This window comes from Oryzias latipes, chromosome 13 (assembly GCF_053564925.1).
Source record: "Oryzias latipes strain Hd-rR chromosome 13, Olatipes_Hd-rR_3.1".
In the NCBI taxonomy this organism is placed as follows: Eukaryota; Metazoa; Chordata; class Actinopteri; order Beloniformes; family Adrianichthyidae; genus Oryzias; species Oryzias latipes.
In genome coordinates, this window is record NC_136249.1 from 20,043,075 (window position 1) to 20,069,261 (window position 26,187).

General features: G+C 42.4%; 1 protein-coding gene across 1 annotated transcript; it reads right to left on the reverse strand.

The window, feature by feature from the left end:
• Positions 1-2,926: 2,926 nt before the first annotated feature.
• On the reverse strand, positions 2,927-8,182 carry rnf26 (ring finger protein 26). The gene has a single exon (XM_004075683.5). It carries the CDS (start codon positions 6,018-6,020, stop codon positions 4,677-4,679), a length of 1,344 nt encoding a protein of 447 aa, XP_004075731.1. The 5' UTR covers positions 6,021-8,182; the 3' UTR covers positions 2,927-4,676.
• Between the last annotated feature and the right edge of the window lie 18,005 nt (positions 8,183-26,187).

Below are 26,187 nucleotides of genomic sequence, written 5' to 3' on the forward strand. Positions count from 1 at the left end.
CAACACCGTGGACTGTATGAGACTTTAAGGTCAATATGCTAAAAAAATTCATACCCAATACCTATAGAGGCAATTCTAAACTTTCAACCTGTCCTCTTCATTCTTTCTGCTTCACTGCTTTCTTGTTCTTAATAGGTATTTGATTTTCATGGGAAAATTATTCTTTTTATTTGGCAATGCTTATAATTTCTTTGCAAAACATTCAAGAACAAATCAAACCTTAATGTTAAAACCTTGAAACAAATAACTTTACGTTATTGTCCTCTACTAAAAAGGATACATAATAAATGTAAAAAAAATATGAAAAAATATCACGTAGAAAAAAAATCTGCTAAAGGGGTGACATCATAAAGCTTGGATTTTGAGAACCTTGCAGTTTGCAGTAGGGGGTTATTTTATCCAGCAGGGGGCAATGTCGCGCATGCTCAAAGTGACCACTTCAGTCAGTCCTCTGTCCAAATGTGTTTGAATCCCATTACTAATAAAATGCTATGATGCATAAAAGAAAAAACAATCACACAGAAATAAATTCAACCAGTATTTTTCTTTTTATTATTCTATTACTAACGTGAAGTGTAATACTGATATCACAAAGAGTTCTTTTCAAAAACAAATGAAATATTGCTTTCGTAAATTAAGATCTGCATGATCATAATAAAATAAGGAAACTGTTAAACACCAGGGGGATTAGTCAAAATTTTAAAAGGTTGTAGAGATAAAAGAACACACCACAATGTTTTATGTATAGACAGAAAAATACTACAAACACTACCATCTTTGGAGAGAATTACTGTTTTCATGGAAAAAAATGCTCAAGATAAATTCAAAAAATGAGACACCAAAGCACTTTTTGGGTTACTGTGCATGTCTGGCTTTTAACTGATGTGAGGTGTTTTTTTATGGACCAAATATAGCTTCATTTTTATGAACATGAATGAATCCTGCTAAAAATTGTCAGGAACATTTTGACATGGAGCTTATCACAGATCATCGCTGATCCTGACAGAATTTCTCTTGTGATGGATAAAAACCGGGGCTGCACGGTGGCGCAGTGGTTAGCGCTCTTGCCTCACAGCAAGAAGGCCCCCGGTTCAAGTCCCGGCTGGTGGACCTGAAAAACACATCAACAGGGGACCTTTCTGTGTGGAGTTTGCATGTTCTCCCCGTGCATGCGTGGGTTTTCTCCGGGATCTCCGGCTTCCTCCCACCGTCCAAAAACATGCTTCATAGGTTGATTGGCAACTCTAAATTGTCCATAGGTGTGAGTGTGAGAGTGAATGGATGTGTGATTGAGGATATTCTACCCTGCGACAGACTGGCGACCAGTCCAGAGCATCCCTTGCCTTCGCCCAAGTGGCCGGGATAGGCTCCGGCAACCCCGTGACCCCGAAAGGGAATAAATGGTGAAGTAGATGAATTAATGAATGGATAAAAACCCTGGGAGGTGAGAGCTTGTTATGGTTTAGAAGACGCCACCCCGCCCACCAGCATGCAAAGATTGAAGCTAGAGATGAGGGCAGAGGAGAGGAGGGGAAGGCCAGAGAACAAGGATAGAACCAGACAATATAGCCTGATGAGGGAGTCGGGGCATTCCCAGGAACGACCCCTTGGGTCAGACGGAGATGAGTGTAACCCTTGTGCTATCCTAGGCACTTTAACATTGGGAGTTGGGTCATCTAGACCCACTAGACAGTGCTCTGAACCTTTTTCTTCAATGATTTGTGAACCTCACTGGTGTCCATGGATTACATGAAATCTTTCCACCTTTATCCACCTTTGTCATGGTAGGGAGAACACGTCAATGTAAGGGTGGGGTCATAGGATACCACAAGGGTTAAAACCCAGAAGAGTAGAAATTTAAATGTGGGAACTTTGACAGGAATAACCAAAGAGTTGGTTAACATGAAGGAGAGAAGAAAGGTGGATATTCAGGTGTACAGTTAGAAGAAAAGCAATGTTTATCCCTTGTGCTATCTTAAATGACCCCACCCTTACATTGACGTGTTCTCCCTACCATGACAAAGGTGGATAAAGGTGGAAAGATTTCATGTAATCCATGGACACCAGTGAAGATCAGAAATCATTGAAGAAAAAAGGTTCAGAGCACTGTCTAGTGGGTCTAGATGACCCAACTCCCAATGTTAAAGTGCCTAGGATAGCACAGGGATTACAGGATGGGAACAAATTCATGCAGTGTTATCATAGTGCGGATGAAAAGAGAAACAGAGGAGGAGAGATCTTTAAGGGGGAGATTGCTAAGAATGTTCTGGAGGTGAAAAGAGTAAAATAAGGTGACAAGTCTAAAGCTTGAAATAGACCGTTTATCTTGTTAGTGGTTAAATGCTGTGTGGCTTTTAGGGAGGATTTAAAACAAACTTTGGGAGGTCAGGAGTTCTTCCAGATGACTGGACAGCTAAAATGATCTGAGAGACTGGTGTGTCATCTGAAACAAGGAAGACAGATAAGGAGACCTGGTGGTGGAATGAAGACGTTTAGAGGAGTGTTTAGAGGAAAACGCGGGGCATTGGGAGGACGGAAAGGAGGCTGCAGCACAAGGTGGAGGTGGAAAAGACCAAACACAGGGTGTGTGAGGGAGAGGTGGATCTGTACAGAAAGACAGAGGTGAAAGGGTGTTTGGGAGTTTATGGTAATGAAGGACAGGGATGGAAAAGTGTTGACAGGTTCCAAGTGTGCTGGAAAAATGGAAGAACTTTGAAGAGCTGATAAATGAGGAAAAAGTTAGAGAGCAGAGTGGAAGAGGTGGCTGCTGAGGAGCAGGAAGAAGTGAATAAGGATGTATTGAAGAGTGAAATATGACCAGCGATAAATAATATAAAAAAATAATAATTCTAAAAAAATAATATAGTATAAGCTTCATTCAGAAAGATGTTGTATCCCAAACTCATGAAGGAGAACCCAGACAAACTTTCTTTTAGATTTTGTTTTATTATGAACTGTGAATTTGCTAGTTTTATTGCAGACTCACACCTGTAAAAAAAAAATAATTACACAATACTTTCAGATTTTCTAATCATACATGCCAAATGTAGCAGCAAACAACAGCTGAGTCACATTTTCAAACCCACGCAAGGAATTAGTAAGGAATGCCAACAGTGTTTCAAAAATACCTGAGGAGCCAGAGTACAGGAAAAAAAAAACATTCATTTACTACTTTTTTATTTTTACATCACAGCAATCATAATTTCATAGCACAAAATACATGTTGATTTAAAAGTAAAAAAAAATGTATAAATGATATGGACATTTGTCCTTGAAACTCATGTGATCCCACATGTCCTCCTCCTGTTGTTGTAAACTTTTAACAGGATAAAACCAACATCTCAGTTGAGAAAGCATTAAATAAACCAGGAGAGCAAATATAACTGGGCTACTGGTGTTATTAGTTTATGTTGCTTTTATACAACAGAAATCTGCTTCTTAGTGTGTTAGACAGAAAGGGGAGACCATTTATGGATTGTTTGGAGATGGTGACTGTAACAGAGCTCAGCTGACAGTCTGGAAAAAGCCTCTAATGCCACACAGAGCTGAGGTCAGAGGGAAAAACTCGAAACTCCTTATGGGTTGCCAGGTTTGTGATAGGAACAGATAAAAATGGCACCTTTACTCAGTGCTTTAAGATGTGAGCGGTGGGAAACGCTTCAGCTCTTCTGGGGGGCACACATGGATCAGAACACCTGAGACTCAACAGCAATGTAGTGAAACAACAAAGACTGCAGCTGTTTAGAATGAGAGTGACAGGAACACAAACCTAAAGCACAATTTTTATTCTAAAATGTTTGTGTACACAGTTTTAGCGTTTTTGCACTTCTGATAACTTAGTACGACCCTGCTACACACATGGTATGTTCCATTTGTATTGGTAGATTTCTTGGGTTAAAATATGAAAAGGATGCCTCACTTTTCTTTGAGTACTAGAGATTTTAAGCTAACTACCTTTAACCAGCATTAGGATGCAATGTTAATAGGTTAATATGGAAATGAGGGTTAAAAGTGGGAAAAAAAAAATCAAAAAATACTTTCAACGGTACATGTGTATCCTATGCACAGAGCATTGTTAATTTTAAATGCAGGGCAAGTAAAAATACTATTTAGAGATAGAATTATTCCATAAATAAACGTCGAAAAAGAAAGCTAACAAAAGAAACATAAAAAAAAAATAGAATCCAAATGAGACTGTTAGTGACAGCACTACCCAGCATTAAAAAAAACACACTTCTGGTCTATAAAAACAGATTTACTATGCGTGTTAATCAATGTTTGTCTCATTTTGGTATCAAATGTGCAGAATGGAGCTTAGACTGCAGATTTTTGGCATTCGTTTTGAGTATGTGCAACTTTTGAGTTTAGTTTCCACAGCTTTTTACCCAGTTTTGCAAGAAGAGTCTGGAAATCTTCTTTGCTTTTCACATCTAAAATAGTAAAAGCGATATACCAAGTATCCACTATGATCTGTTTTAACACTGATCCCTTTAAGATTGAGGAGTACCTTCAAAATAAAACATTACAGATACATTTTTTTTTTTTAGATTTACAGCTTTATGGAGAAAGAACAGATTGAATATCACATAAGAACAGTGTTGGTGTTACTCTTAGGCTTATCGTTACTCCTTTCTATTTCTGTAAATACTGTAAGGCTTTTCACGGATCATTGATCCCTATAAATACACGTCCATAGTGTTGAGAATCATGTGACGACAGAGAGGGCAGTTCTGCTGGTAGATGGGCTGCCTCAGAAGGATGTTTGTGCACTCTCGACACAGGCACAGGTGTCGGCACGGCAACAGCACCACGGTTTTGGTGCTATCCTGACAGATCACGCACTTCTTCCTCTCCTCCTGCTCCTTCAGTAAAGTCAGTAGGCTTTCAGCAGGCAAATGTTTACGCTTCTTTCCAGAAGACAGCAGCTTTTTCAAAGGGCCGTCTTTGCTGGAGGAGGGAAACACTAAATCCAGCAGCTCCCGGTGGTCCCCGCCTCCTGCTCTCCCGTCCGGCGGGTCCCGCCTCCTCTCTCCGGGGTCGCCGTCGCCTCCGACTCTGTTGCCCCTGTGCAGCATCGTTCGCAGAAGACGGCACAGCTGCCTGCTGCACTGAGACAGCTGCTGCCACATGGCAGCCTGCAGTAGCTGGAGGTGACGGAGAGACCTATGCAGGTGTTGCATGTTTCGGCGGAGCAGATGTCGAGTGTTCCACAGGGCCGTGACACAGCGATGGACAGCCCGATAAAATCCCCGCAAAACAGAAAAAGACTTCATGTATTCCACGAGGCGAATAAAGGCTTGATGGACCAGTCCTGGGTTAAGGTAGGCGGTGGTAGTCAAGGCGATAGTGACGGTGAGTAGAAGGCCATAGATGTTCAATATGAAGATACTGATGAACATATGCAGCAGGGAGATCAGGAAGTCCAGAACCAGCTTGCAAGGAGACCACAGGAAAGCTGACGTTCCCGTCAGGCAGCTGGACAGACAAGTGATGGAGGTCAGAGCGAGCTCCACCACCTTCTGGAGTGGGCTGGACACCGTCTGCCACACACTGACTGCTGCCAAGTAGACATTGTGGGTGGCAATGAGGACAAAGTTCACCACCGTATTGGTGAAGTAGACCACCAGGCTGAGAGCAATGCCACAACCCTCCAGAAGTGACAGCACACTGCGGTACAGGTGCTCTTTTCCTCTGAGCAGCACGTGCATCGACAGGTAACCCACCATCTTCAGGCTCTCCAGCAGCCCCTCCAGGGCCAGGACCACGCTACCCAGCAGGCTGACCGAGCCGTGGGCGAGGTGTGAGGATGCCTCTGCCACGCACATGCCGCAGTACATGCAGAGGTTCCCCAGCTGCAGAGCCGAACTGATGAGGAGGGAGGGCACGCTGTGTATGAAGGCAAGCAGAGTCAGGAGAGTCCGGACCACCGTGTGGACCATGAGAAAGTTTAGGTCCAGAAGGAAGCAGACCGCGTCCAGACATTTTCCTACTGAAGTTATCACTAAGTTAACAAAACCCATGGCGGCTCGTCCTTATTTAAGCTTGCGGCGCCCCGCGGCCTTATCCGCGTTCACGAACATCACAGACGTTCCTTCACCTAAGAGTTCATGTCTGTCCATCTCTTAACAGGGACACAAAAACGCACGCGACGCAAAGCCGGATGTTTGTTTTCAAACGAACGCCTGACACTTCCGTTCATTTTCTTGGTTTCGGTTTTGCTCTGTGGTCGATTCTGCGGCGCGAGGACGCTCGTATTCATCAAGCGACGTGCATATGGCAGTAAAAATGTTTTTAAAACAACTAGAAAATGAGAATTAACGCAAAAAGGATGACCGCTTAGCTTTATGGTACTCTCTCTGTGACCGCCATATTTGTTTTGCTCGTTTCACGTGATCTCGTGTAGTTCCGGTGAATTGGAAGCATTTAAACTTTATTTAAAAAAATCAACAATACCAAAATACAAAGGAAACCACACTTCAAAAAGGTAGTAGCAGAAGATTAAAAAAATGAATACATTTTAGTTATTACAAATACAGCGTTTTCTCTCTGTAATAAAATATTAGTACAAAAAGTAAAACAATAAAATATAGTCATTTTTTAAATCACAAAATCCAAGTGTTTAGTTAACGTGATGCAGATTTATTTAATTATCATAAAACTGATTGGTAATGAGAAAAAATTTAATTTTATTTAAATCAGTAAAAAATGAAATTTCCACAAAACAAGTATCTTGTAGTAGAATCAAGGCCATCTGAATGTGCAGACAAGTTAAGTCTTTAACCTATAAAATAGATGTAATTTTTTTAATGCTTCCGGTAAAGCCTTTATAAGCCTATGAAACTGTATCTGTCATTATGTAAAAAAGGACAGTGGAAAGGAGAGGAATACAATTTTAACAGTCCAGAGCAGGGGTGGGCAAATATTTTGACTCGCGGGCCACATAGGGTTCTAAAATTGGATAAAAGGGCTGGACCAGGAGCAGATGCGTGGAGTGAGGAAGAAATAACATGGAATCTGGATGAAAACATTTGGATTGAAAATTATATTTTAAAACAGAGCATTTTAAAGTTTTTAGGTTAAAAACTTTTGCTCTCATTTTAGAGCCAATTGCACCAATGGCTTGATGTACCTCATGTAAAACTTTGAGGAATGCTGCATTCATGTGGTGTTTAAATGATCGTAAGAATGAAAAACAACAAATCTTCAAACACCACATGGATGCTGGAGCGAAGTCCCCAACATTTTTGTAGTGAAGGCCACAATAAGTCTTTTTCTTTAAAACTTAAAACTTCTTTTATATTTTTTTTATTGTAAAGCCCTATAATAAAGTTTTATTAATTCATGATCTCTTTAATAATATAAATAACACTATTTATGAAACAAAAAATGACCAATAACTCTCTCTGTGATTTTCAAAGACAAAATGTCAGGAAAAATATACTGACTGATACATTAAAAAGAAAAAACAATTAATAGTCGATCCTCTTCCGTCTCAGACCAGCTGAGACTTTGAGGGCTGCAGCTCTCTGTTTCTCATCCAGTAAGGAAAAAAGCACATTTCTATGTCTTCTGCTGCAGCTGGACATATATCTGCGTTACCTTTTCACCAGTACAGAGTTACCTCGTATATTACAGGAGTTACGTTCTAAAAATAACTGTGATCCAGGGGTGGGCAATTATTTTGACTCTTGGGCAACATAGGGTTCTAAAATTGAATAGAAGGGCCGGACCAGGAGCAGATGCATGGAGTGAGAAAGAAATAACATGGAATCTGGTTGAAAACATTTGGATTGAAATTTATATTTTAAAACAGAGCATTTTAAAGTTTTTAGGGTAAGAACTTTTGTTCTCATTTTAGGGCCAATTGTGTAAAACTTAGAGAAATGCTGCGTTCATGTGGTGTTTGAATGATAGGAAGAATAAAAAACAACAAATCTTCCAACACCACATGGATGCTAGAGCGGAGTCCCCAAACTTTTTCTTGTGAGGGCCACATAAGTCTTTTTCTTTAAACTTCTTTGATCTTTCTTTTTTGTAAAGCCCTATAATAAAGTATATTAATTCATAATCCTTTTAATAAAAGAAATAACACTATTTATAAAATAAAAAATGACCAAATAACTGTGACATTAAAAGACACAAAGTCAGGAAAAAACATACTGATAAATTAAAAAGAAAAACAATAAATAGTGGATCCTCTCCCGTCTTTGTCCCGCTGAGACTTTGAAGCTGCAGCTCCTCACACGTCACACATTGCGCTCAAACTGAGTGGCTGTGTCCTGCACGTCTGTTTCTTATTCAGTAGTAATGAAAAAAGCTAATTTCCATGTCTTCTGTTGCAGCTAGGCATATTTATGCGTTACCTTTTCACCACTACAGAGTTCCCTCGTTTATTCCAGGAGTTGCGTTCTAAAAATAACCGTGATCGGTGAAATCCACGGAGTCCGATTACAGACGTTTAAGTTTATGGCAGTAAAACTCCTCACTGCCTAAATACACTTTTCTGACACAAACATGAACATTTTCACCCTTTTCTCTTGTTTAAATTCTCAAACCTTCATAGAAATTAGGCCCAGGGTCTTAGAGTGAAAACAAAGATCTGATCGATCACAGATTTATGATCTGAAGAGCTCCGCGTTTCTGTACAAAAGACACTGCACAGAGGAAATTGATTGACAGGGTCTCTAGCCAATCAGGACACAGAATAGGGAGTGCTGTTTAACTCTTGTGCTATCCTATGACCCCACCCTTACATTGACGTATTCTCCCTACCATGACAAAGGTGGATAAAGGTGGAAAGATTTCATGTAATCCATGGACACCAGTGAGGTTCACAAATCATTGAAGAAAAAAGGGGGGGCGCGAAGCAATGCCAGGGGGGGTGCGCAGTAGTGGCGGTTTTAGGGACAGGCAATAAGGGCAATTCTCCGGTGCGCAAATTTAACATGGGGGCGGTGGTGACAGCGGCTCAGTGCTTGGAAAAAAATCTGGTCCACTATTCGGTTCCCATTGTCTGTTATATCACAGTTTGTAACAGCCTGAAACCTTTGAATCCCCGTCCGTGCAGCGCCTCCTGTCTCGTGTCACACGCGGCTGCTTGAGTGAGAACGAAAGGGGAGGGGTGGTGTGGGCTCTGTAGGCCAGGTGAAACGGGGCACGGGGAGAGCTGCCTGTTGCCCAACACCAGGATCACTAGCCTTTAGATTACTCAGCTCATGCTAATACTGTCATTCTTTATGAACACTTGTAGACATTTTGATAACGTGTCTTTATTTTCCATAATTGTATTCTTTGTCTGCCTGTCGTTTTGTTGGTGTCAGACAGACAGAAAGACAGCAGGTAATTCAGGAAAACAGCTGCACTTTATGAGATCATAGATAAACAATCCATCATTTAGAAAAAAAATCAGCACAATGTTTTTTACCTATTTCTTCAGACTAAAAACGTTAAATATATTGGTGCTGTTAATGTTTCAGATCAATTCACATTTACTATTATTTATTAATTGAATTATTTTTCTCAGCATCAAATAGTTCATTTGGTCAAAATGTTTAAATAAGGACTGACAGATGTTTTTTAATCTCAGGCACTTTAAGCTTCTTTTCTGTTTTACACTAGAACAGGGTTTCTGAGTGGCAAAATAAAATTAATATTTGTTGAAAGTGGATTTATATGGATTTTATCTGTTGTTAATGTTAAAAGATACAGTTTGAGGTATACTTACACAATTTCTATAGATACTTATCTCATATATTGTCACTGCGCGAGTGTGTGTGTGTGGGGTGGTGGTGGTGGGTTTAGGGGGGGCGCGAAACATTTTCTTTTTCCTAGGGGGGGCCTGGCAAAAAATAATTGAGAAGCACTGGTCTAGTGGGTCTAGATGACCCAACTCCCAACGTTAAAGTGCCTAGGATAGCACAAGGGTTAAAAAAAGCACCATAATCTCTCTAAAAGAATGAGCTGAACCGGGAAAAATGAACTGCGACGTAGAAAGGGAAGACTGTCTTCTGTTCTACTTGACAGGGATTTTACAGGGTTTCAGGTTGGAGCACAGACTGCAGAAGGGTGGAATAAAATGTCACCTTCTATGTGGGTCTTGATCATGTGGCCAGATAAAAAAACACTAAAAACATATTGTTCAGTGGGCTGGACCAAACATGGAGGCCGGCGGATCCTGTAGTTTGCCCACCCCTGGTCCAGAGTAATGGGGAGTGTGGAAAAGAAGTGAAAAAGAGAGTGGAAAGGTGTACAAACATGTGGTGAGACCATGTTGTTCAGACATTGGTATTGAGGAAAATAACTGGAAGCAAAGATGAAGGGAGGAGAGATGAAAATGCTGAGGTTCTGATTTGGAGTGACCAGGATGGATAGGATCAGGAATGAGTACATCAGAGGGACAGCTCAGTCAGAGAGGCCAGTCTTGGATGGTCCAGACATGTCCAGAGGAGAGACAGTGACATTTTTTAAAAAAGGATGCTGAGTATGGAGCTGCCAGACAAGATGTCTGGAGGAAGACCAAAGAGGAAAAGAAGAAGACAGTTTTTTAACCCCTATCGCCATCTGCTGACTTTTACCTTCTCCAGTCATGATATTTACACAAACATGGTCTTATTGCTCAGATACTGTATATTAACCCATTACATCACCCGTTTCAACGACAATGGAACAAAGAAGCTTTGGAGTTCATCCTAACACCAACTTCCTTCCTTGACCTCTCTTTCTCGCACAGATATGATCATGGGAAATCCTGTTTGGAACCAACAAACACTTAACAATAACTTAAGGATTTAATAATGCAACAGGGAAATGCAGGACAGTGAAAGAAACTATAAAAGGTTTGTTGCATTTTTTTGTCTCAGACAGAGAGCTTCTGCGGCTTTTCCTTTTATGGTAGCTATAGTCTTCCTCTGGTCCGTCAACAGCACAGCGGTCAGCTTCCTCTGTTTGTTTTCTGCTGGGCTAACCTTCCTCTCTCTAAAAGACAGGCGATTCAGTGGGCATTAGTCAAAAAACTGCCGCATCCTTTGAAGATTCCTCAGTGGTCCTAACAAACATAACTATTGCTTAATGTGAAACATGTGAGGTAAAAAGATTCCAGCATTCCAAACCTAGTGGCATCCTTTTGTTTATTAAAGCCACTCCCTGACAACCTAATGAAGATATTGTGGTTCTTTTTGAAAAACTGGTCATTTTCTTAATTGCCTCTTTTATTCTAAATCCTTTTTGAAGCTGACACACATTTTAGAGCAGAGGTGTCAAACTCATTTTCACCAAGGGCCACATAAGCATAGTGGCTGTCCTCAAAGGGCCAGATGTAAGTTATAGATGTAACTAAAGGTAATAAAAAATAAATGCAGCCACTCCTCAATGTTTAAAGTGACAATTACAGTTGCATAGAAAACATATGTTTGCTTCTTACTCTATTATAAATCATTTTAAATTTGATTCTGTCAGGTTAGGTAATAAGGACAGTGTTTACGTCCTGATGTATAGTTCCGATATTTCAATTCAGATTCCCCCTAGATATAAATAAATGCACACTAATTTTTATTTTTTATTTTAAGAAATTAAAAACTTTTATGCTCTCGCGGGCCACGTAAAAGGACATGGAGGGCCACATTTGGCACTTGGGCCAAGTTGTTAATATAAGATTTCAAATAAAACAGTATACATTGTAGTCCATAATTATTTTTGCACATACTGTATACAGGTTTGTGTGAGCATTTCTTTAGAAAACAACATTAATAACTAACATTTCTTTTCCTGTTGGCATAATGTCCTCAACAAACTTCACGATCTCTAAAAAAACGTCCTTTGTTGACACATTTACCGTATTTTTAAGTCCAAATTAAAGAGTGACAAGATTGAACTGTTTAACTGTTCCCTTTATCTTGCACCTGGAGTCCATTTCTTTACACCAACAAACAGTGAACAGAATTTACTACAAGAGGAAACGACACAGGAAGCAACAGAAGCCTTCACTGAACCATCAAGACTATCATGATTTCAAACAGTGAAATGAGACAGTTTAAATCAAACGCTAATTCATGTGTAAGCCTTCTGGAAAGGATATTAATGTTTTGAAATGCTTTGTCTATAAACAATAGACAGCTATCGTTTTATGTTTAAAACTTAACTAAAAAAATCTTGGTCTGCTTCTACCTTTAACCCTTGTGCTATCCTAGGCACTTTAACGTTGGGAGTTGGGTCATCTAGACCCACTAAACAGTGCTCTGAAACCTTTTTTCTTCAATGATTTGTGATCTTCACTGGTGTCCATGGTTTACATGAAATCTTTCCACCTTTGTCATGGTAGGGAGAACATGTCAAAGTAAGGCTGGGGACATCTAAGATAGCACAAGGGTTAAACACCCACTCAGATCATCTTTTGATTGATTTTAAAAGCTTTCTCAGTAATTTTTAATAATGATTACCGTATGTTGTTTTCATCAATCCAAAAATCTGTGTCGTTTTCTAGGACATTGTTTCTGCAGATTGGCCAGGAGTTCATCTGAAATTGGCGTCTGAGTTGTAGGTTCCCTCATTTCCCATCATCCATCTGTTTACACTCTCTCCTGTTAGCTTACAGCCCCTCAAAACCCCAGCGTAATGTTACCAGTGCAACAACAATGGTGATCAATATGGGAGCTAACCAGCTGTATGAAACTGTATTGACTAGAGCCAGATACCAGCTCGGACGAGGAAAACAAAAACGTTCATGGATCTATTAGTGGCATCAGAATGGAGCGGAGCAGGGAGCATGTAGCCTGCCCATTCCAGATTTTATGTAACAGCAACAAGCTTTTTCCAACAGTATTTTTTGTTTGCTCTTGATCCACAACGATTTGAATAAAATAAATGCAGAAATGCAATTTTAAGCTTAATTTTCTGTACACTGTATATGTCCTCCATCATAAGAAAACAGCTGTTTCTATGTTTTTATTCACTCATTTGTGAATTAATTTGAACTGTTTTTATGATATTGAGCTTTTACTTTTCACCGTTTTGTTCAACTCTCAGTTTGTGTTAAAGCACTTTATAAATGAAAGTGATTGATTTTGATAAATTGTAATATTCTACTACAGTAAAACATTATTATTATTCCAATTTGTGAATGGATTTGGGAAATTTGTTCTTTGATTCCCCATCTTTTTGACTCCAACCATTGAACAATTTATTTAAAATGAGTGAAACAATTTTTTTTTAAATGAAGACTCTTTCCTTGATATACCTTAAGGTCAGCCATATGTTAAAAGGTAAGGTACCGTAAAAATTATTGTCCTCAGGGAGAAAATGTGTTCTGGCCTATGTATGAGAGATGAAAAGTGTAGTTTATGGATCATAAACAGTTTTGCACACATCACTGTTGATCATTAAAAAACTTTAAAAATGTTACGCTAAGTGTTTCTGAAGTCCAGTAAAAGCATTTTAATTGCCTCAGCAGAAACAAAAAGTGCTCAAAGCAAGAGCAATGAAAACCTTGACCATGTAATGGTTAAAAAATGATGAATGAATGAAAAATATGATGTTTTGATGATGATGATGTTTTATCAAAATTCTCCATAATACCACAAAGTTTTTATTCTTTTCCGAACAATTATTTCATCATGACAAATGCTTTTGTGAGCTGAATCTCAATCCAGAGCACTGGTACAACTCTGTTACTTATTTACTTCCTTTATTTATTTATTTTTGGTTCGACCTTTTAAAGTCAGAGGACAGACAGCTGAAAAAAAAAAAAAAACTGAAATGAAAGTCACTGACGTGTCCTGAATCTAAACCTGTACACAGTGACTATGACTTTCCTGGATTTCATGAAAACTTGTGTTAACTTCCTAGTTTGCTGCCATAGTTAATGTATTAAGTCATCCAATCAGAGTTTAATTATGACTTAAAAACAACACGCTTTTACATTCTTGAGTGCAGTCCGCAATAAACTATAAATGATTTCCCCAGACTCAAATATATACATGTTTAATAGTACGAGCTGAAGCCACACAACAGCACAAACGTGTTGGATAGTTTACTGACCATGATTACTCTTTGGCTGTGACACAAACTGCTCTCTGAACGACTGTAAAAACTGTAATAGGGAAGCTGTGCCTTTACGTTTCATGTTGTGTCCTCACATTCTTTGTGGCTTATTGCAGGATTTGTCCGGCACCCAAAGTCTACATAGATGTGCAGTTGGAAAATGTTTTTGTTGACTATACTAGAAAAAGGATGACGAGTAGGCGGTTCACTACAAGCTTCTATGGGAAAATTCTGACTCTAAACAGTAGAAATCACTTGAGTGCAGACTGGTCAAGACCCAGAGCAAGACCTTACATTCCTCTGTAACCCCGCGCCTCGGGCCTCTAATGCTGGTGAGAGGCCACAACTCGCCGCAATGGGAAACAGGGAGAAAAGGTGAGATAAAACAGGCAGGGATGATTCTCCCTGTGTGACTCACAGACGTATGAATAGTTACAAAGAATGTGAGGGTCCCGCAGAGTGTCATTCCTGCTCTTTGAGCCATCTTCTCAGGGCGTTGTTTGAGCATCTGCAGGATGTCCAGCAGCTTACAGGCAGCAGTAGCAGTTTCCTGCTTCATGACTCATAACTCTGCATCTGCTCCACACCAGGAAGTTGCTTTGTGAGAATATTTTTTACGCGTTTTTTTCTCCCAAATTATTACATAGATTTCTTTCAACCCTGGTTGATTGGGTGTAATTTTCTGCCCAATTAACAACGGGGAAATGACACCGTGACAAAGAATAAAGTTGCTCCGTGAATTACATCTTCATTGTTGTTTGAGTTTTTCATGTCACAAATTTAAAGTGTGCATGATAGGTCCTATTAACAGACAACATATTGAGTTTTCCAAAAACATGCTTCATAGGTTGATTGGCAACTCTAAATTGTCCATAGGTGTGAGTGTGAGAGTGAATGGATGTGTGATTGAGGACATTCTACCCTGCGACAGACTGGCGACCAGTCCAGGGCATCCCTTGCCTTCGCCCAAGTGGCCGGGATAGGCTCCGGCAACCCTGTGACCCCGAAAGGGAATAAACGGTAAAGAAGATGAATGAATATTGAGTTTTTCAGATCTCAATAAATTATCAAAGCAAACAAGGAATTTTAATACCTATTCTTATAGGAAGAACAGATATTATGCTGTTATATTCTCAGTAAATACATTCATGTAGTTATTTAAGTCTGTGAATTTAATTAAAAATGCTGTCAAGTATAGAAATAACAAAGCTACAAACTAATTTCGAGTAGCTCTTAAAGCTCCATTCCCATCATGTTTTGATCTATTGTAAAAGCATTTCCAGTAGTCTTTGTATGACTTAGACAAAACAAAAAACTTGTGTTTTCTGGGACATAATTTCTGCAGAGCAGCAGATGTTCATCAGAAAATTGCATGTGGCGCGGAAGTACGCTTCCCCTGATATCCCATCATCCTTTTGTTTACTCTCTCTCCCGCAAGCTTACAGCCCCTCAAAACCCCAATCTAACATTAGTGGGCAACAAAAGTGTTGAGCAATATTGGAGCTATTCAGCTGTACAGTTTTGAGTCAGATGTCAGCTCAGACGAGGAAAACAAAGATGTTACTGGATCTATTTGTCTGCAATTGGATGCATCAGAATGGAGCTGAGCAGGGACTTGTGGATCCAGTAGCAAAAATGTCAGTGCTGCAGCCTTTTCAATTGACATTTTTTGTCTGCTCCTGATTCACAATGATATGAATACAGAAATACTAGCAGATGCCATTTTATTTTTCTCAATTTTGTTAATATCTGTCCTCCATCATGAGAAAAAGGCCACAAGAACATGTTAAAACCACCAAAAACACAATTTCCTTTAAAGTGGGTCTTTACAAATTTCTTTATCTTCAAGAAAGATTTTTTTTATTTTTACGTGTTAACCAAAAAAGGAAAAAACTTTTAGCTATTACCCAATTATTGCTTTATTTGATAGCGTGTGATACAAAAATACTCATTGAAAACATGTTGACTAATGTTCCAGCAATGTTTGACCAATTAGAGCAAACTGGTCGAGAAAGTGGTTTCTCAATCTTTGTTTTCCTTCTCTTACCAAACTTTTCAGGCTTTTCTCTTTTTGTCTTTTTTATGCACAAAGTCTTTCCAGACTGTCACAGTGTGAAGATGGGTCAGTGGGCTGATTTATTGAGATTAATGTCACCACAACATTTTATCACCATGGAGAAGCCGTGAAGCCTCTGTGGTCCTCAGAGTGTCTCTTTGTCACAAGGCTGGTTTTTGTGACGGAGTTTAACAGAAATTTAAATTTCTCTCCCACTCCTCCCCCGGGCTCCCTTGCCACACCAGAGTCTGCTCAAACCCCTCCCGGCCTCCAAAACCGACCTTGACAATAGCTGCCTCTCATGCCCAGCAGGCAGACTAACCCCCAAAACAACTGTGCCGGGTTTGGCCTCAATGGCCTGGAAAGAATGACTTCTCTTCCTCCCTTTTCCTTCCTTAGTCCACAAGTTCAGCTCTTAAGCTTATAGCAGCAGTGAGATAAACAGAAGCCCTGTGTGACCATCAATCACTCACCCGCACAACACTGCATGAAGATCACACTCAAAGCCGTAATGGTTTGAAAATGTTGAAATGTTTGTTCTAAGATCAAATTTTTAGAAAAATCTAGTATATTTGGTTGGTAATTCATGAATTGCTGTTACTGCACGAGTAGCAATTATTCTTTAACCCTTGTGCAATCTTAGATGATCCCATCCTTACATTGACGTGTTCTCCCTACCATGACAAAGGTGGATAAAGGTGGAAAGATTTCATGTAATCCATGGACACCAGTGAGGTTCACAAATCATTGAAGAAAAAAGGTTCAGAGCACTGTCTAGTGCAGGGGTCGGCAACCCAAAATGTCGAAAGAGCCAAATTGGACGAAAAAAACAAAAGACAAATATGTCTGGAGCCGCAAAATATTAAAAGCCCTATTTAAGCCTTATAATGAAGGCAACACATGCAATATGTATCTATATTAGCTATATTACCCTGCTATCAAAATGAGTAAGTTGCTACAAAAACTTTATGGGCATTAACGATTAAATATTTGTTTGCCCTGCAGTGCATTCGAGAACGACACGTCGCGTGACTGCTCTGTTGTGCAAGTTTAACTTCATTACAATATCAATGAATTATGTTTCATTGTTTTGATAAAATTAAAGAAATGTAGTAAAGAAATCTGATTTTTGATGTCATTTTTATTTTGAGGATTCAAACAAAAACAACAAAATGGAACGTGCATGACGTGCCCCTCTCTGGGAGCTAAACAGAGTGCAATAAAATGCAGCCTGCGTTTATAAAAAGAAAAAAATAGCCTTTTGAAAAGGTAAAGTATATAAATTCAAATTAATACAGTTAAGTTTGATTTCTGTGCAAATGCCAAGCAAGTCAGTGCAAGGGTAAAACGCAGCAGCATCCTCTTCTCTTTCGCTGTAGATCTCTGGCAAAGACAGTCAGCTTGCGCTCGAATGACAGAACAGCTTCAAGCATTTGCGGCGCCTGCAGACTGCGCCGCTGCCCTGCTGGTAGAAACGTGTGTCGCAGGCTATGATGCAATTCTTCGTTGACAGAAATGTTGAAATTTAATATTGTAGTGGCAGTCATGTGCATTTTAGGTGTCATGATCAGAACACGAGATGGACCCAGGTGCTGGAACCCAGAAGGAAGAGGCAGGTAAGTTGTAGGTAAATGAAGATTTATTTAGCTGATCCAGGCAGGACTAAGGGCAAACGTGACTGTGGTTCTGAGTGGGTGATCCTGGCGTGAAGCGTGGTTGGTGTTCCAGAGGAGCGTGGCTGAGGCTCTTGAGAGAGACGAGGCTGGGGGTTTTGGAGAGTGGCGTGGCTGGAGTTTCTTGCGGAGCACAGGAACAGTGGCTCTTGAGGATGCAAGGCGTCAGTGTGGTAACAGTGAGTCTGCTGCTGCTCGGGGTGGTGTAAAACTCTGGTGACTCTCTTGGCTTGATATTAAACCGTCAGGGTTAACGGACTGGCGATGATTGCTGGAGCTGGGTCTCCTTAAGAAGAGCAGAGGCTTGATGAGGTGATGGGTCACAGCTGTGAGTCAGGAGCAGAGCAGAGCTGGGAGGGGGAGGAGTCTGACAGCGGCACCATGACAGTACCCCCCCCTCAACGACCGCCTCCAGGCGGTCCCGGACGCCGATCAGGGTGGGCACGGTAGAAGTCCGTGATGAGGGAAGGGTCGAGGATGAGGGAACGGGAGACCCAGGAGCGTTCCTCAGGACCGTACCCTTCCCAATCCACCAGATACTGGTGACCACGGCCACGACGACGAATATCCAAGATGCGGGACACAGTGAACGCCGGAGCGCCATCGATGATACGGGTGGGTGGAGGGGAGACGGACGGCGGGCACAAAGGGCTGTCCAGAACAGGCTTGAGATGAGAAACATGGAACGTAGGGTGAACCTTGAGGGCCGCAGGGAGGCGAAGACGGACGCAGGAAGGATTGACGATGCGGTCGATGACGTATGGGCCGATGAACCTGGGAGCCAGCTTGCGAGAAGTGGATTGCAGAGGTATGTTTTTAGAGGAAAGCCACACCTTCTGTCCAACCTGATACGTGGGTCCCACCACCCTGTGACGATTGGCAGCGCGGCAGTTGCTCTCCTTGGTGCGGAGGAGAGCAGCCCTGGTCTGATTCCACACGCGTCGGCAGCGCTGGAGATGGTGTTGGACCGAGGGCACTGCCAAATCGAGCTCCTGAGAAGGGAACAGAGGTGGTGAGTACCCAAGAGAGGCTTCAAATGGGGAGATCCCAGTGGCTGACGAAGTGTGGGAGTTATGGGCATATTCAATCCAAACTAGATACTTGGCCCAGTCAGCAGGATTTTGAGCTGCCAGGCAGCGAAGAGCCGCTTCCAGCTCTTGGTTTGCCCGTTCCGCTTGGCCATTAGATTGGGGGTGGTAACCGGAGGTAAGGCTGACTGTGGCGCCCAGAGCCGAACAGAAAGCCTTCCATACTTGGGATATGAATTGTGGGCCCCTGTCAGAGACGATGTCAGCGGGTATGCCATGGTGGCGAAAAACACTGTTAACTAGGAGGTCTGCAGTCTCGGTGGCGGTAGGGAGCTGGGGAAGAGGTATAAACTGGACTGCTTTGGAGAAACGATCGACAATAGTGAAGATAACTGTATTGCCTAGAGAGGGAGGTAAACCGGTAACAAAGTCCACAGCAATGTGGGACCAGGGTCTGTGAGGAGTGGGTAATGGGCGAAGTAGGCCTGAAGGGGGAGAGTTGGATGATTTGGATCGGGCACAAGTGGTGCATGCGGCAACGTACTCACGCACGTCCCTCTCCATGTTGGGCCAGCAAAACCTCTTCCGGATCAGATTGAGCGTACGGAAAACTCCTCCATGGCAGGCGATACGAGAATTGTGACCCCAGGAGAGAACGTCGGATCTGAGAGAGGCGGGAACGTAGAGGATACCGTCAGGATAGGGGTCATGGTTAGGTTCCTCACCTTGGGCATTCATGACGCGGTTCTCAATGTCCCAGGTTAGATTCCCCACGATGCATGTAGAGGGAATGATAGTGGTAGTAGCGGGAGAGTTGTCAGAGCTGAATTTCCGGGAAAGGGCGTCAGGCTTGGTGTTACGACTGCCCGGCCTGTAGGTAATGGTAAAATTGAATCTGTCAAAGAATAGGCACCACCGAGCTTGACGGGAATTTAACCTCTTGGCAGACCTTAAGTAGGCCAGGTTTTTATGGTCGGTCCACACAATGAATGGTTGGCTAGCTCCCTCCAGCCAATGTCGCCACTCCTCCAGCGCCAACTTGATGGCCAGCAGCTCCCGATTTCCTACGTCATAGTTACGTTCTGCTGGAGAAAGTTTCCGGGAGAAGAAGGCGCAGGGTTTGAGTTTTCCAGAGGTGTGTTCTCTTTGGGAGAGGACAGCACCGACACCAGTGTCTGAAGCATCAACCTCAACAATAAACTGTCTCGTGGGGTCAGGTTGAATGAGTATAGGAGCCGTGACAAACAGAGACTTGAGGGTGTCAAAAGCGGTCTGGGCCTCAGGACTCCATTCATAGGGCTTGGAGATGGAGGTTAATTGAGTGAGGGGTGCTGCAATACTACTGTAGTTTCTTATGAATCTGCGATAGAAGTTGGCAAAACCAAGAAATTGTTGTAACTTTTTGCGAGTTTTAGGTGGTTCCCACTGAGAGACGGCTTCGAGTTTCGCTGGGTCTGGACGGATGCTTCCTGCCTCGAGAATATAACCAAGGAACTGGATAGAGGAGGCATGGAACAGACATTTCTCAGCCTTAACAAAAAGCTGATTTTCAAGGAGCCGGGATAGGACTAGGCGAACGTGATTTTCGTGCTGAATGGGGTCCTGAGAGAAAATCAAAATATCGTCGAGATAGACGAAGACGAACCGGTTAATGAAATCCCGGAGGACGTCGTTGACGAGTCTCTGGAAAACCGCAGGGGCGTTAGTAAGGCCGAAGGGCATGACCAGGTATTCGTAATGGCCCAGAGGAGTATTAAATGCGGTTTTCCATTCGTCGCCCTCTTTCATGCGAACTAAGTGGTAGGCGTTGCGAAGGTCGAGTTTAGAGAAAATTTGAGCGCCTTGAACAGAGTCGAACACAGAACTAATAAGAGGGAGAGAGTATTTGTCTTTGATCGTGATTTGATTGAGCTCACGGTAATCAATACAAGGCCGTAGCGTTTTGTCCTTTTTCTCAACAAAGAAAAAACCTGCACCAACCGGAGAGGAAGACGGGCGGATGTGACCGGACGAAAGAGCCTCATGGATGTAAGACTCCATGGCAGCTTTCTCTGGACCTGACAGGTTGAACAGATGGCCTTTGGGCAAAGTCGCCCCCTGGAGGAGTTCTATGGCGCAATCATAAGGCCTATGTGGCGGCAGAGAATTAGCCTTAGATTTGCTAAAGACCGCTCTGAAATCATGATAACAGGAGGGCACAGAAGTGAGGTCAATGTTTTCAGCAACTACGGTGTCAGCGGGTGACATAGCGGGTATAGCAGACTGGAGACAGTTAGCAAGGCAGGAAGCACTCCAGGTTATAACGCGTTGGTGGACCCAGTCAAATTGAGGATTGTGGGTTTTAAGCCAGGAGTAGCCTAATACTACAGGGTTTTGCGGAGCGTGAGTAACAAAAAATTGAATGTACTCGTGGTGATTACCAGACGTAACGAGCTGAAAGGGTTTAGTACGATGGGTGATTAACGAGAGATGCTGACCCCCCAAACCGGCAGCTTTTATGGGGGTGTCTAAGGGTTCCATGGGCAACGAGAGTGATTTAACCAGATCTAGATCAATAAGACTTTGCTCGGCCCCCGAATCAATCAAAGCATGAGTTTCGGTAATCACAGTTTTAAAACATAACTTGACAGGGATGTAGCAAAAGTCCTTGGAGGTGGGAGCGATAAACTTACCCGCCCGCGGCCTGCCGTCTAGCGGGGGGTTCGGGAGTTTAAACGGAGCGGACACTGGGAAACCTGATGACCGTGATTTCCGCAGTAGAAACACAACCCCTCATCTCTGCGCTTCTGCCGCTCCTCTGCAGACAGCTTGGAATGGCCGACCTGCATGGGCTCCACTGGTGGTTCGCGTGGTCTGAGTGGGGGAGATTCAGCAAGATGGACTGTGAATGGAGACAGATTAGCGGATGGCTGCTTGCGAGGTAATGAGTTACGTTCATGATGACGTTCTCTGAGGCGGGTGTCGGAACGTAGCGCAGCGGAAACCAGTTCTTCAAATGATGAAGCTTCGGGCTGAGAACACAAGTGATCTTTTATGTTATCATTTAAGGACTGGTAAAAAATACCTCTAAGCGCCGGGTCAGACCATCCAGCCTCCACTGCTAGGATCCGGAAATCTATCACATGGTCGCTGACAGATCGATTGCGTTGCTTGAGGCTCAGCAATCGTCTTGTGGCTTCTTCCTGCTTTCTAGGTTGATCAAAAACGAGTCGAAACTCACCGATGAATCTTTCGAACGGGAGATGAGAGATGGGATTGGCCGCCAGGAAGGCTTGGGCCCACTGTAGCGCTTTACCCCTGACGGAATTGACAATTAGGGTTATTTTGCTGTGATCCAAGTGGTAGAATCGGGGGGCCTGTTGGAATAGCAGTTGACACTGTAACAAGAAACCCCCGCATGCTTCGACGTCACCGTGAAACGGCTCCGGTTGTAATCTGTAGTTTTCCGGGGTCGAGGCGGAAGCGGAAGCCGTCAGGTTGCCGGAAGGCGGAAGTGGGGCTGGAGCTGCAGAGCTGGGTTGTTGTCCCGTTAATTCTAACAGAGTCTGTGTCATACTTTCCAGACGACGAAATAAATCCTGCTGGGCGGAGGCCATTTGGGTCAATGCGTCGGCTTGACGTCCCAGCATGATACCCTGCTGATTGACTGCCAGGCGGAGTCCTTCTGGGTCAGCTGGGTCGGGGTTTTGGCCAGTCCGTTCTGTCATGATCAGAACACGAGATGGACCCAGGTGCTGGAACCCAGAAGGAAGAGGCAGGTAAGTTGTAGGTAAATGAAGATTTATTTAGCTGATCCAGGCAGGACTAAGGGCAAACGTGACTGTGGTTCTGAGTGGGTGATCCTGGCGTGAAGCGTGGTTGGTGTTCCAGAGGAGCGTGGCTGAGGCTCTTGAGAGAGACGAGGCTGGGGGTTTTGGAGAGTGGCGTGGCTGGAGTTTCTTGCGGAGCACAGGAACAGTGGCTCTTGAGGATGCAAGGCGTCAGTGTGGTAACAGTGAGTCTGCTGCTGCTCGGGGTGGTGTAAAACTCTGGTGACTCTCTTGGCTTGATATTAAACCGTCAGGGTTAACGGACTGGCGATGATTGCTGGAGCTGGGTCTCCTTAAGAAGAGCAGAGGCTTGATGAGGTGATGGGTCACAGCTGTGAGTCAGGAGCAGAGCAGAGCTGGGAGGGGGAGGAGTCTGACAGCGGCACCATGACATTAGGTCTGTTAACAGCAAGGGATTGTGGGATGCGGTCTCCTGATCTAATTAGGGCTCAGCAGGAGCGTTTCTGTTTGCCCACATTTCTTTTCGTATGGCAGTTTTGTTGTTCCACCTTAGTTTATTCGTCCTGTTATGTTGTTTCTTTATGTTGCACCATGAGTGCTGCCTAGTCTTTTCTGAGACTGTTTGGACTCGTGCGGTGTAGGGGACATGGACAGTTCTCCAGCGCTGCCAGTTGATTGACACCATGGCTCCCGTATTTCGCGCTACAAGAGACGTACCTGCTGGGCGTTACAATATTTGTTCTACACATTTTTACAGCATTGGAAAACGTTAAGAATTATGGTGTCTTGTTTTTCCTCCTACAGAAACCATATTAAAACAAAAAATATATTTCTCTCCCCCATCTTTTTACATTTTCGAAAATGCTCCAGGGAGCTTCTTGGGCAGCGCTAAAGAGCCGCATGCGGCTCCTGAGCCGCGGGTTGCCGACCCCCGGTCTAGTGGGTCTAGATGACCCAACTCCCAATGCTAAAGTGCCTAGGATAGCACAAGGGTTAAATTAGCCTTATTCATTAGTTATTTTAATTGCCTAAATATGCACAAAACTTGCCAGTTTTTTTTTATTCTAATAAAATTCTATCCATGCAACATTGCTTTCATTAGTGCGATGTTTCTTTAATTAACCCTTGTGCTATCTCAGATGACCCCACCCTTACATTGACGTGTTCTCCCTACCATGACAAAGGTGGATAAAGGTGGACAGATTTCATGTAATCCATGGACACCAGTGAGGTTCACAAATCATTGAAGAAAAAAGGTTCAGTGCACTGTCTAGTGGGTCTAGATTACCCAACTCCCAATGTTAAAGTGCCTAGGATAGCACAAGGGTTACAGCTGGCAGCAAGTTTTGTGTTGTCAGTGCTTGAGACAGACTTGTTACTCTGGTAACCAGTGGCTTGCTGTGTTACATGATTTTGTAACCCAAACAGAGTTACAGCCTAAATCTGAGAGAGAGATAGCAGCATTGTTATTATCAAAATAACTTAAAAAGTACTGTTGTTTATAAAAATGAAAAAAAGGAGCATGAAAAGTTTATGCGTGTATTAACCAGTGATGTGCGGTGAGGTTGATGGTTGGTGAGGCACTGACTCCTCTGGAGTCAGATTTACAATGAAAGCACTAAATATTTCAGCATTCATCCAACAGCAGCTTACAGCTTATAAAATACACACAAGAACATATTTGTCCTACAGAGAATATTTCTTTTATAGATGGATTGAACACTCTACTTGTGTTTAAATTATTCATGTGTACTGTAAACAAATTAAAGTATACAGATAAGAGCCTCACCCGGAGTTTCCGCTCCGTTTGTGACCATGCAACACACACCTCAGAAACTGTGGAAAGCGAGTTGAGTTGACTGAAAATGTATATTTAACACATATCAGTGGAAAATAATATTTTCTTAATTTACATTTTTCTATTTTATCACGATTATGACAGGTGTGGCTGTGCCTCACTTGCCTCACCTGACCGCACGTCACTGGTATTAATGCAGATGCTTCATCTAGAGAGCAACAAAATAATTAATTTAACCTTTTTGTGTAGCATTTTATTTTTAGGACTAGTCTTCTATATGCAACAGAAAAACAATGATTTAGACCTTAATATCATGAGATGGGTTACTGGGGGGGGGGGGGGGGGTAGAGAACAGTGCACCTTGGTATTCCTTTAAAAACAAAGTAATGACAAATGTTGCACATGAAAATCCCTTTCAATATAGAGAAACTGATACTGTACATCTGAAAATTCAAATAAGTCTAATTCACACTATTTTTCTATAACATGAACTTAAAACATGCCATTTTATGAATGAGCTGTAAAGTGCCAAGTTGTTTTCTGTCCTGCTAAAATAAAAAAACAACTTCCTTCTTTTGTGCTAAAAGCAGCTGCTTATTAATCAGATTATTTTGCTCATGTAAAGACTTCATCTGCAGCAAAAATGGTGAAAAGGGTGAGTATTTGAAAAAAGCACACTGCTTAATTGGGCTTGTTCATTACCAGAAGTCCAGGGGCCTCATTTATAAACGTTGCGTACGCACAAAAGAAGGCGTACGCCACTCTCTACGCAATAGTTGAGATTTATAAAAAGCAAACTTGACGGGAAAATGTGCGGTCCTTCACGCAAGCTCTGACCCAGGCGTACGCACAAAAACGGGTGAAATGAGAAACGGCGACGCCGTCGGCAGATGGAAGAAACACGTGAAAGTGAAAATGACAATACTGCCTCTCAGAATTAACATGAGGACTTCACAAAGCAAGTCTTACAATTAACAGCCTACACGAACACCCGTTGGATCGATCAGCAGTGAAACAAACAAAAAAAAATCAAACGAAAATTACAACAGAAATTCAAATGAACACTTATTTGCAAAAAGAAAAGTGAAATATGTTCTGCAATATTGGCATGTTGTGCAATTCATCATCATAAATAATATATTTAACAGAACGAAATAATGTACAAAACTGACATTCCCGTCAATGTGTCCGTCTGGCGGAGCAGATATAGGTGCAATTAGACAGACAGATGGATAGATAGAGAGAGATGCATTAATTGTCCACTAGGGAAAGTTGTTTTCATAGTAAAACATTTCTTCATAAGCTACAGAATTATGGTACTCATGTATGGAGTTGTGTGCATTTCTGATTATTGAGACTGAATTAACTCCATACTCATGCATATGCCTTTAGTTTGTTTTATTTTTGATGAAACAATGTATGGCGTATGTCTCGACCATTCAGAAAGCAACAAGAAATTACATTTGCGCTGATCAATTTCCCATTTCCACGTCGATTATTACCGACATCTGCAGCTTGTCAGATGTAATTAAATGGATGAAAATAAAATGCCCCATCACAATGCGTAATGACGCACAATGGCTGATCTTGCGCTCTTAGAAGATGTGGCAAATGGAAGAATTCGGAGTGAACGCATCTTTAGACAGCAAGGAAACTTGTTGGCAAACGAGGACGAGTGGCTTATGAGCCGGTTCCGACTTCCTCTGCGGGCTTTTGGGGGTGTGTCACCCGGTGCATCTGGCGCGTCGGTGTCCCCCTGCGCCTCAGTCACCACTCCACTTAAAAGGGATTCCCCAATTATTGCCGCCAGTCTCTCATCAGGAGGGGT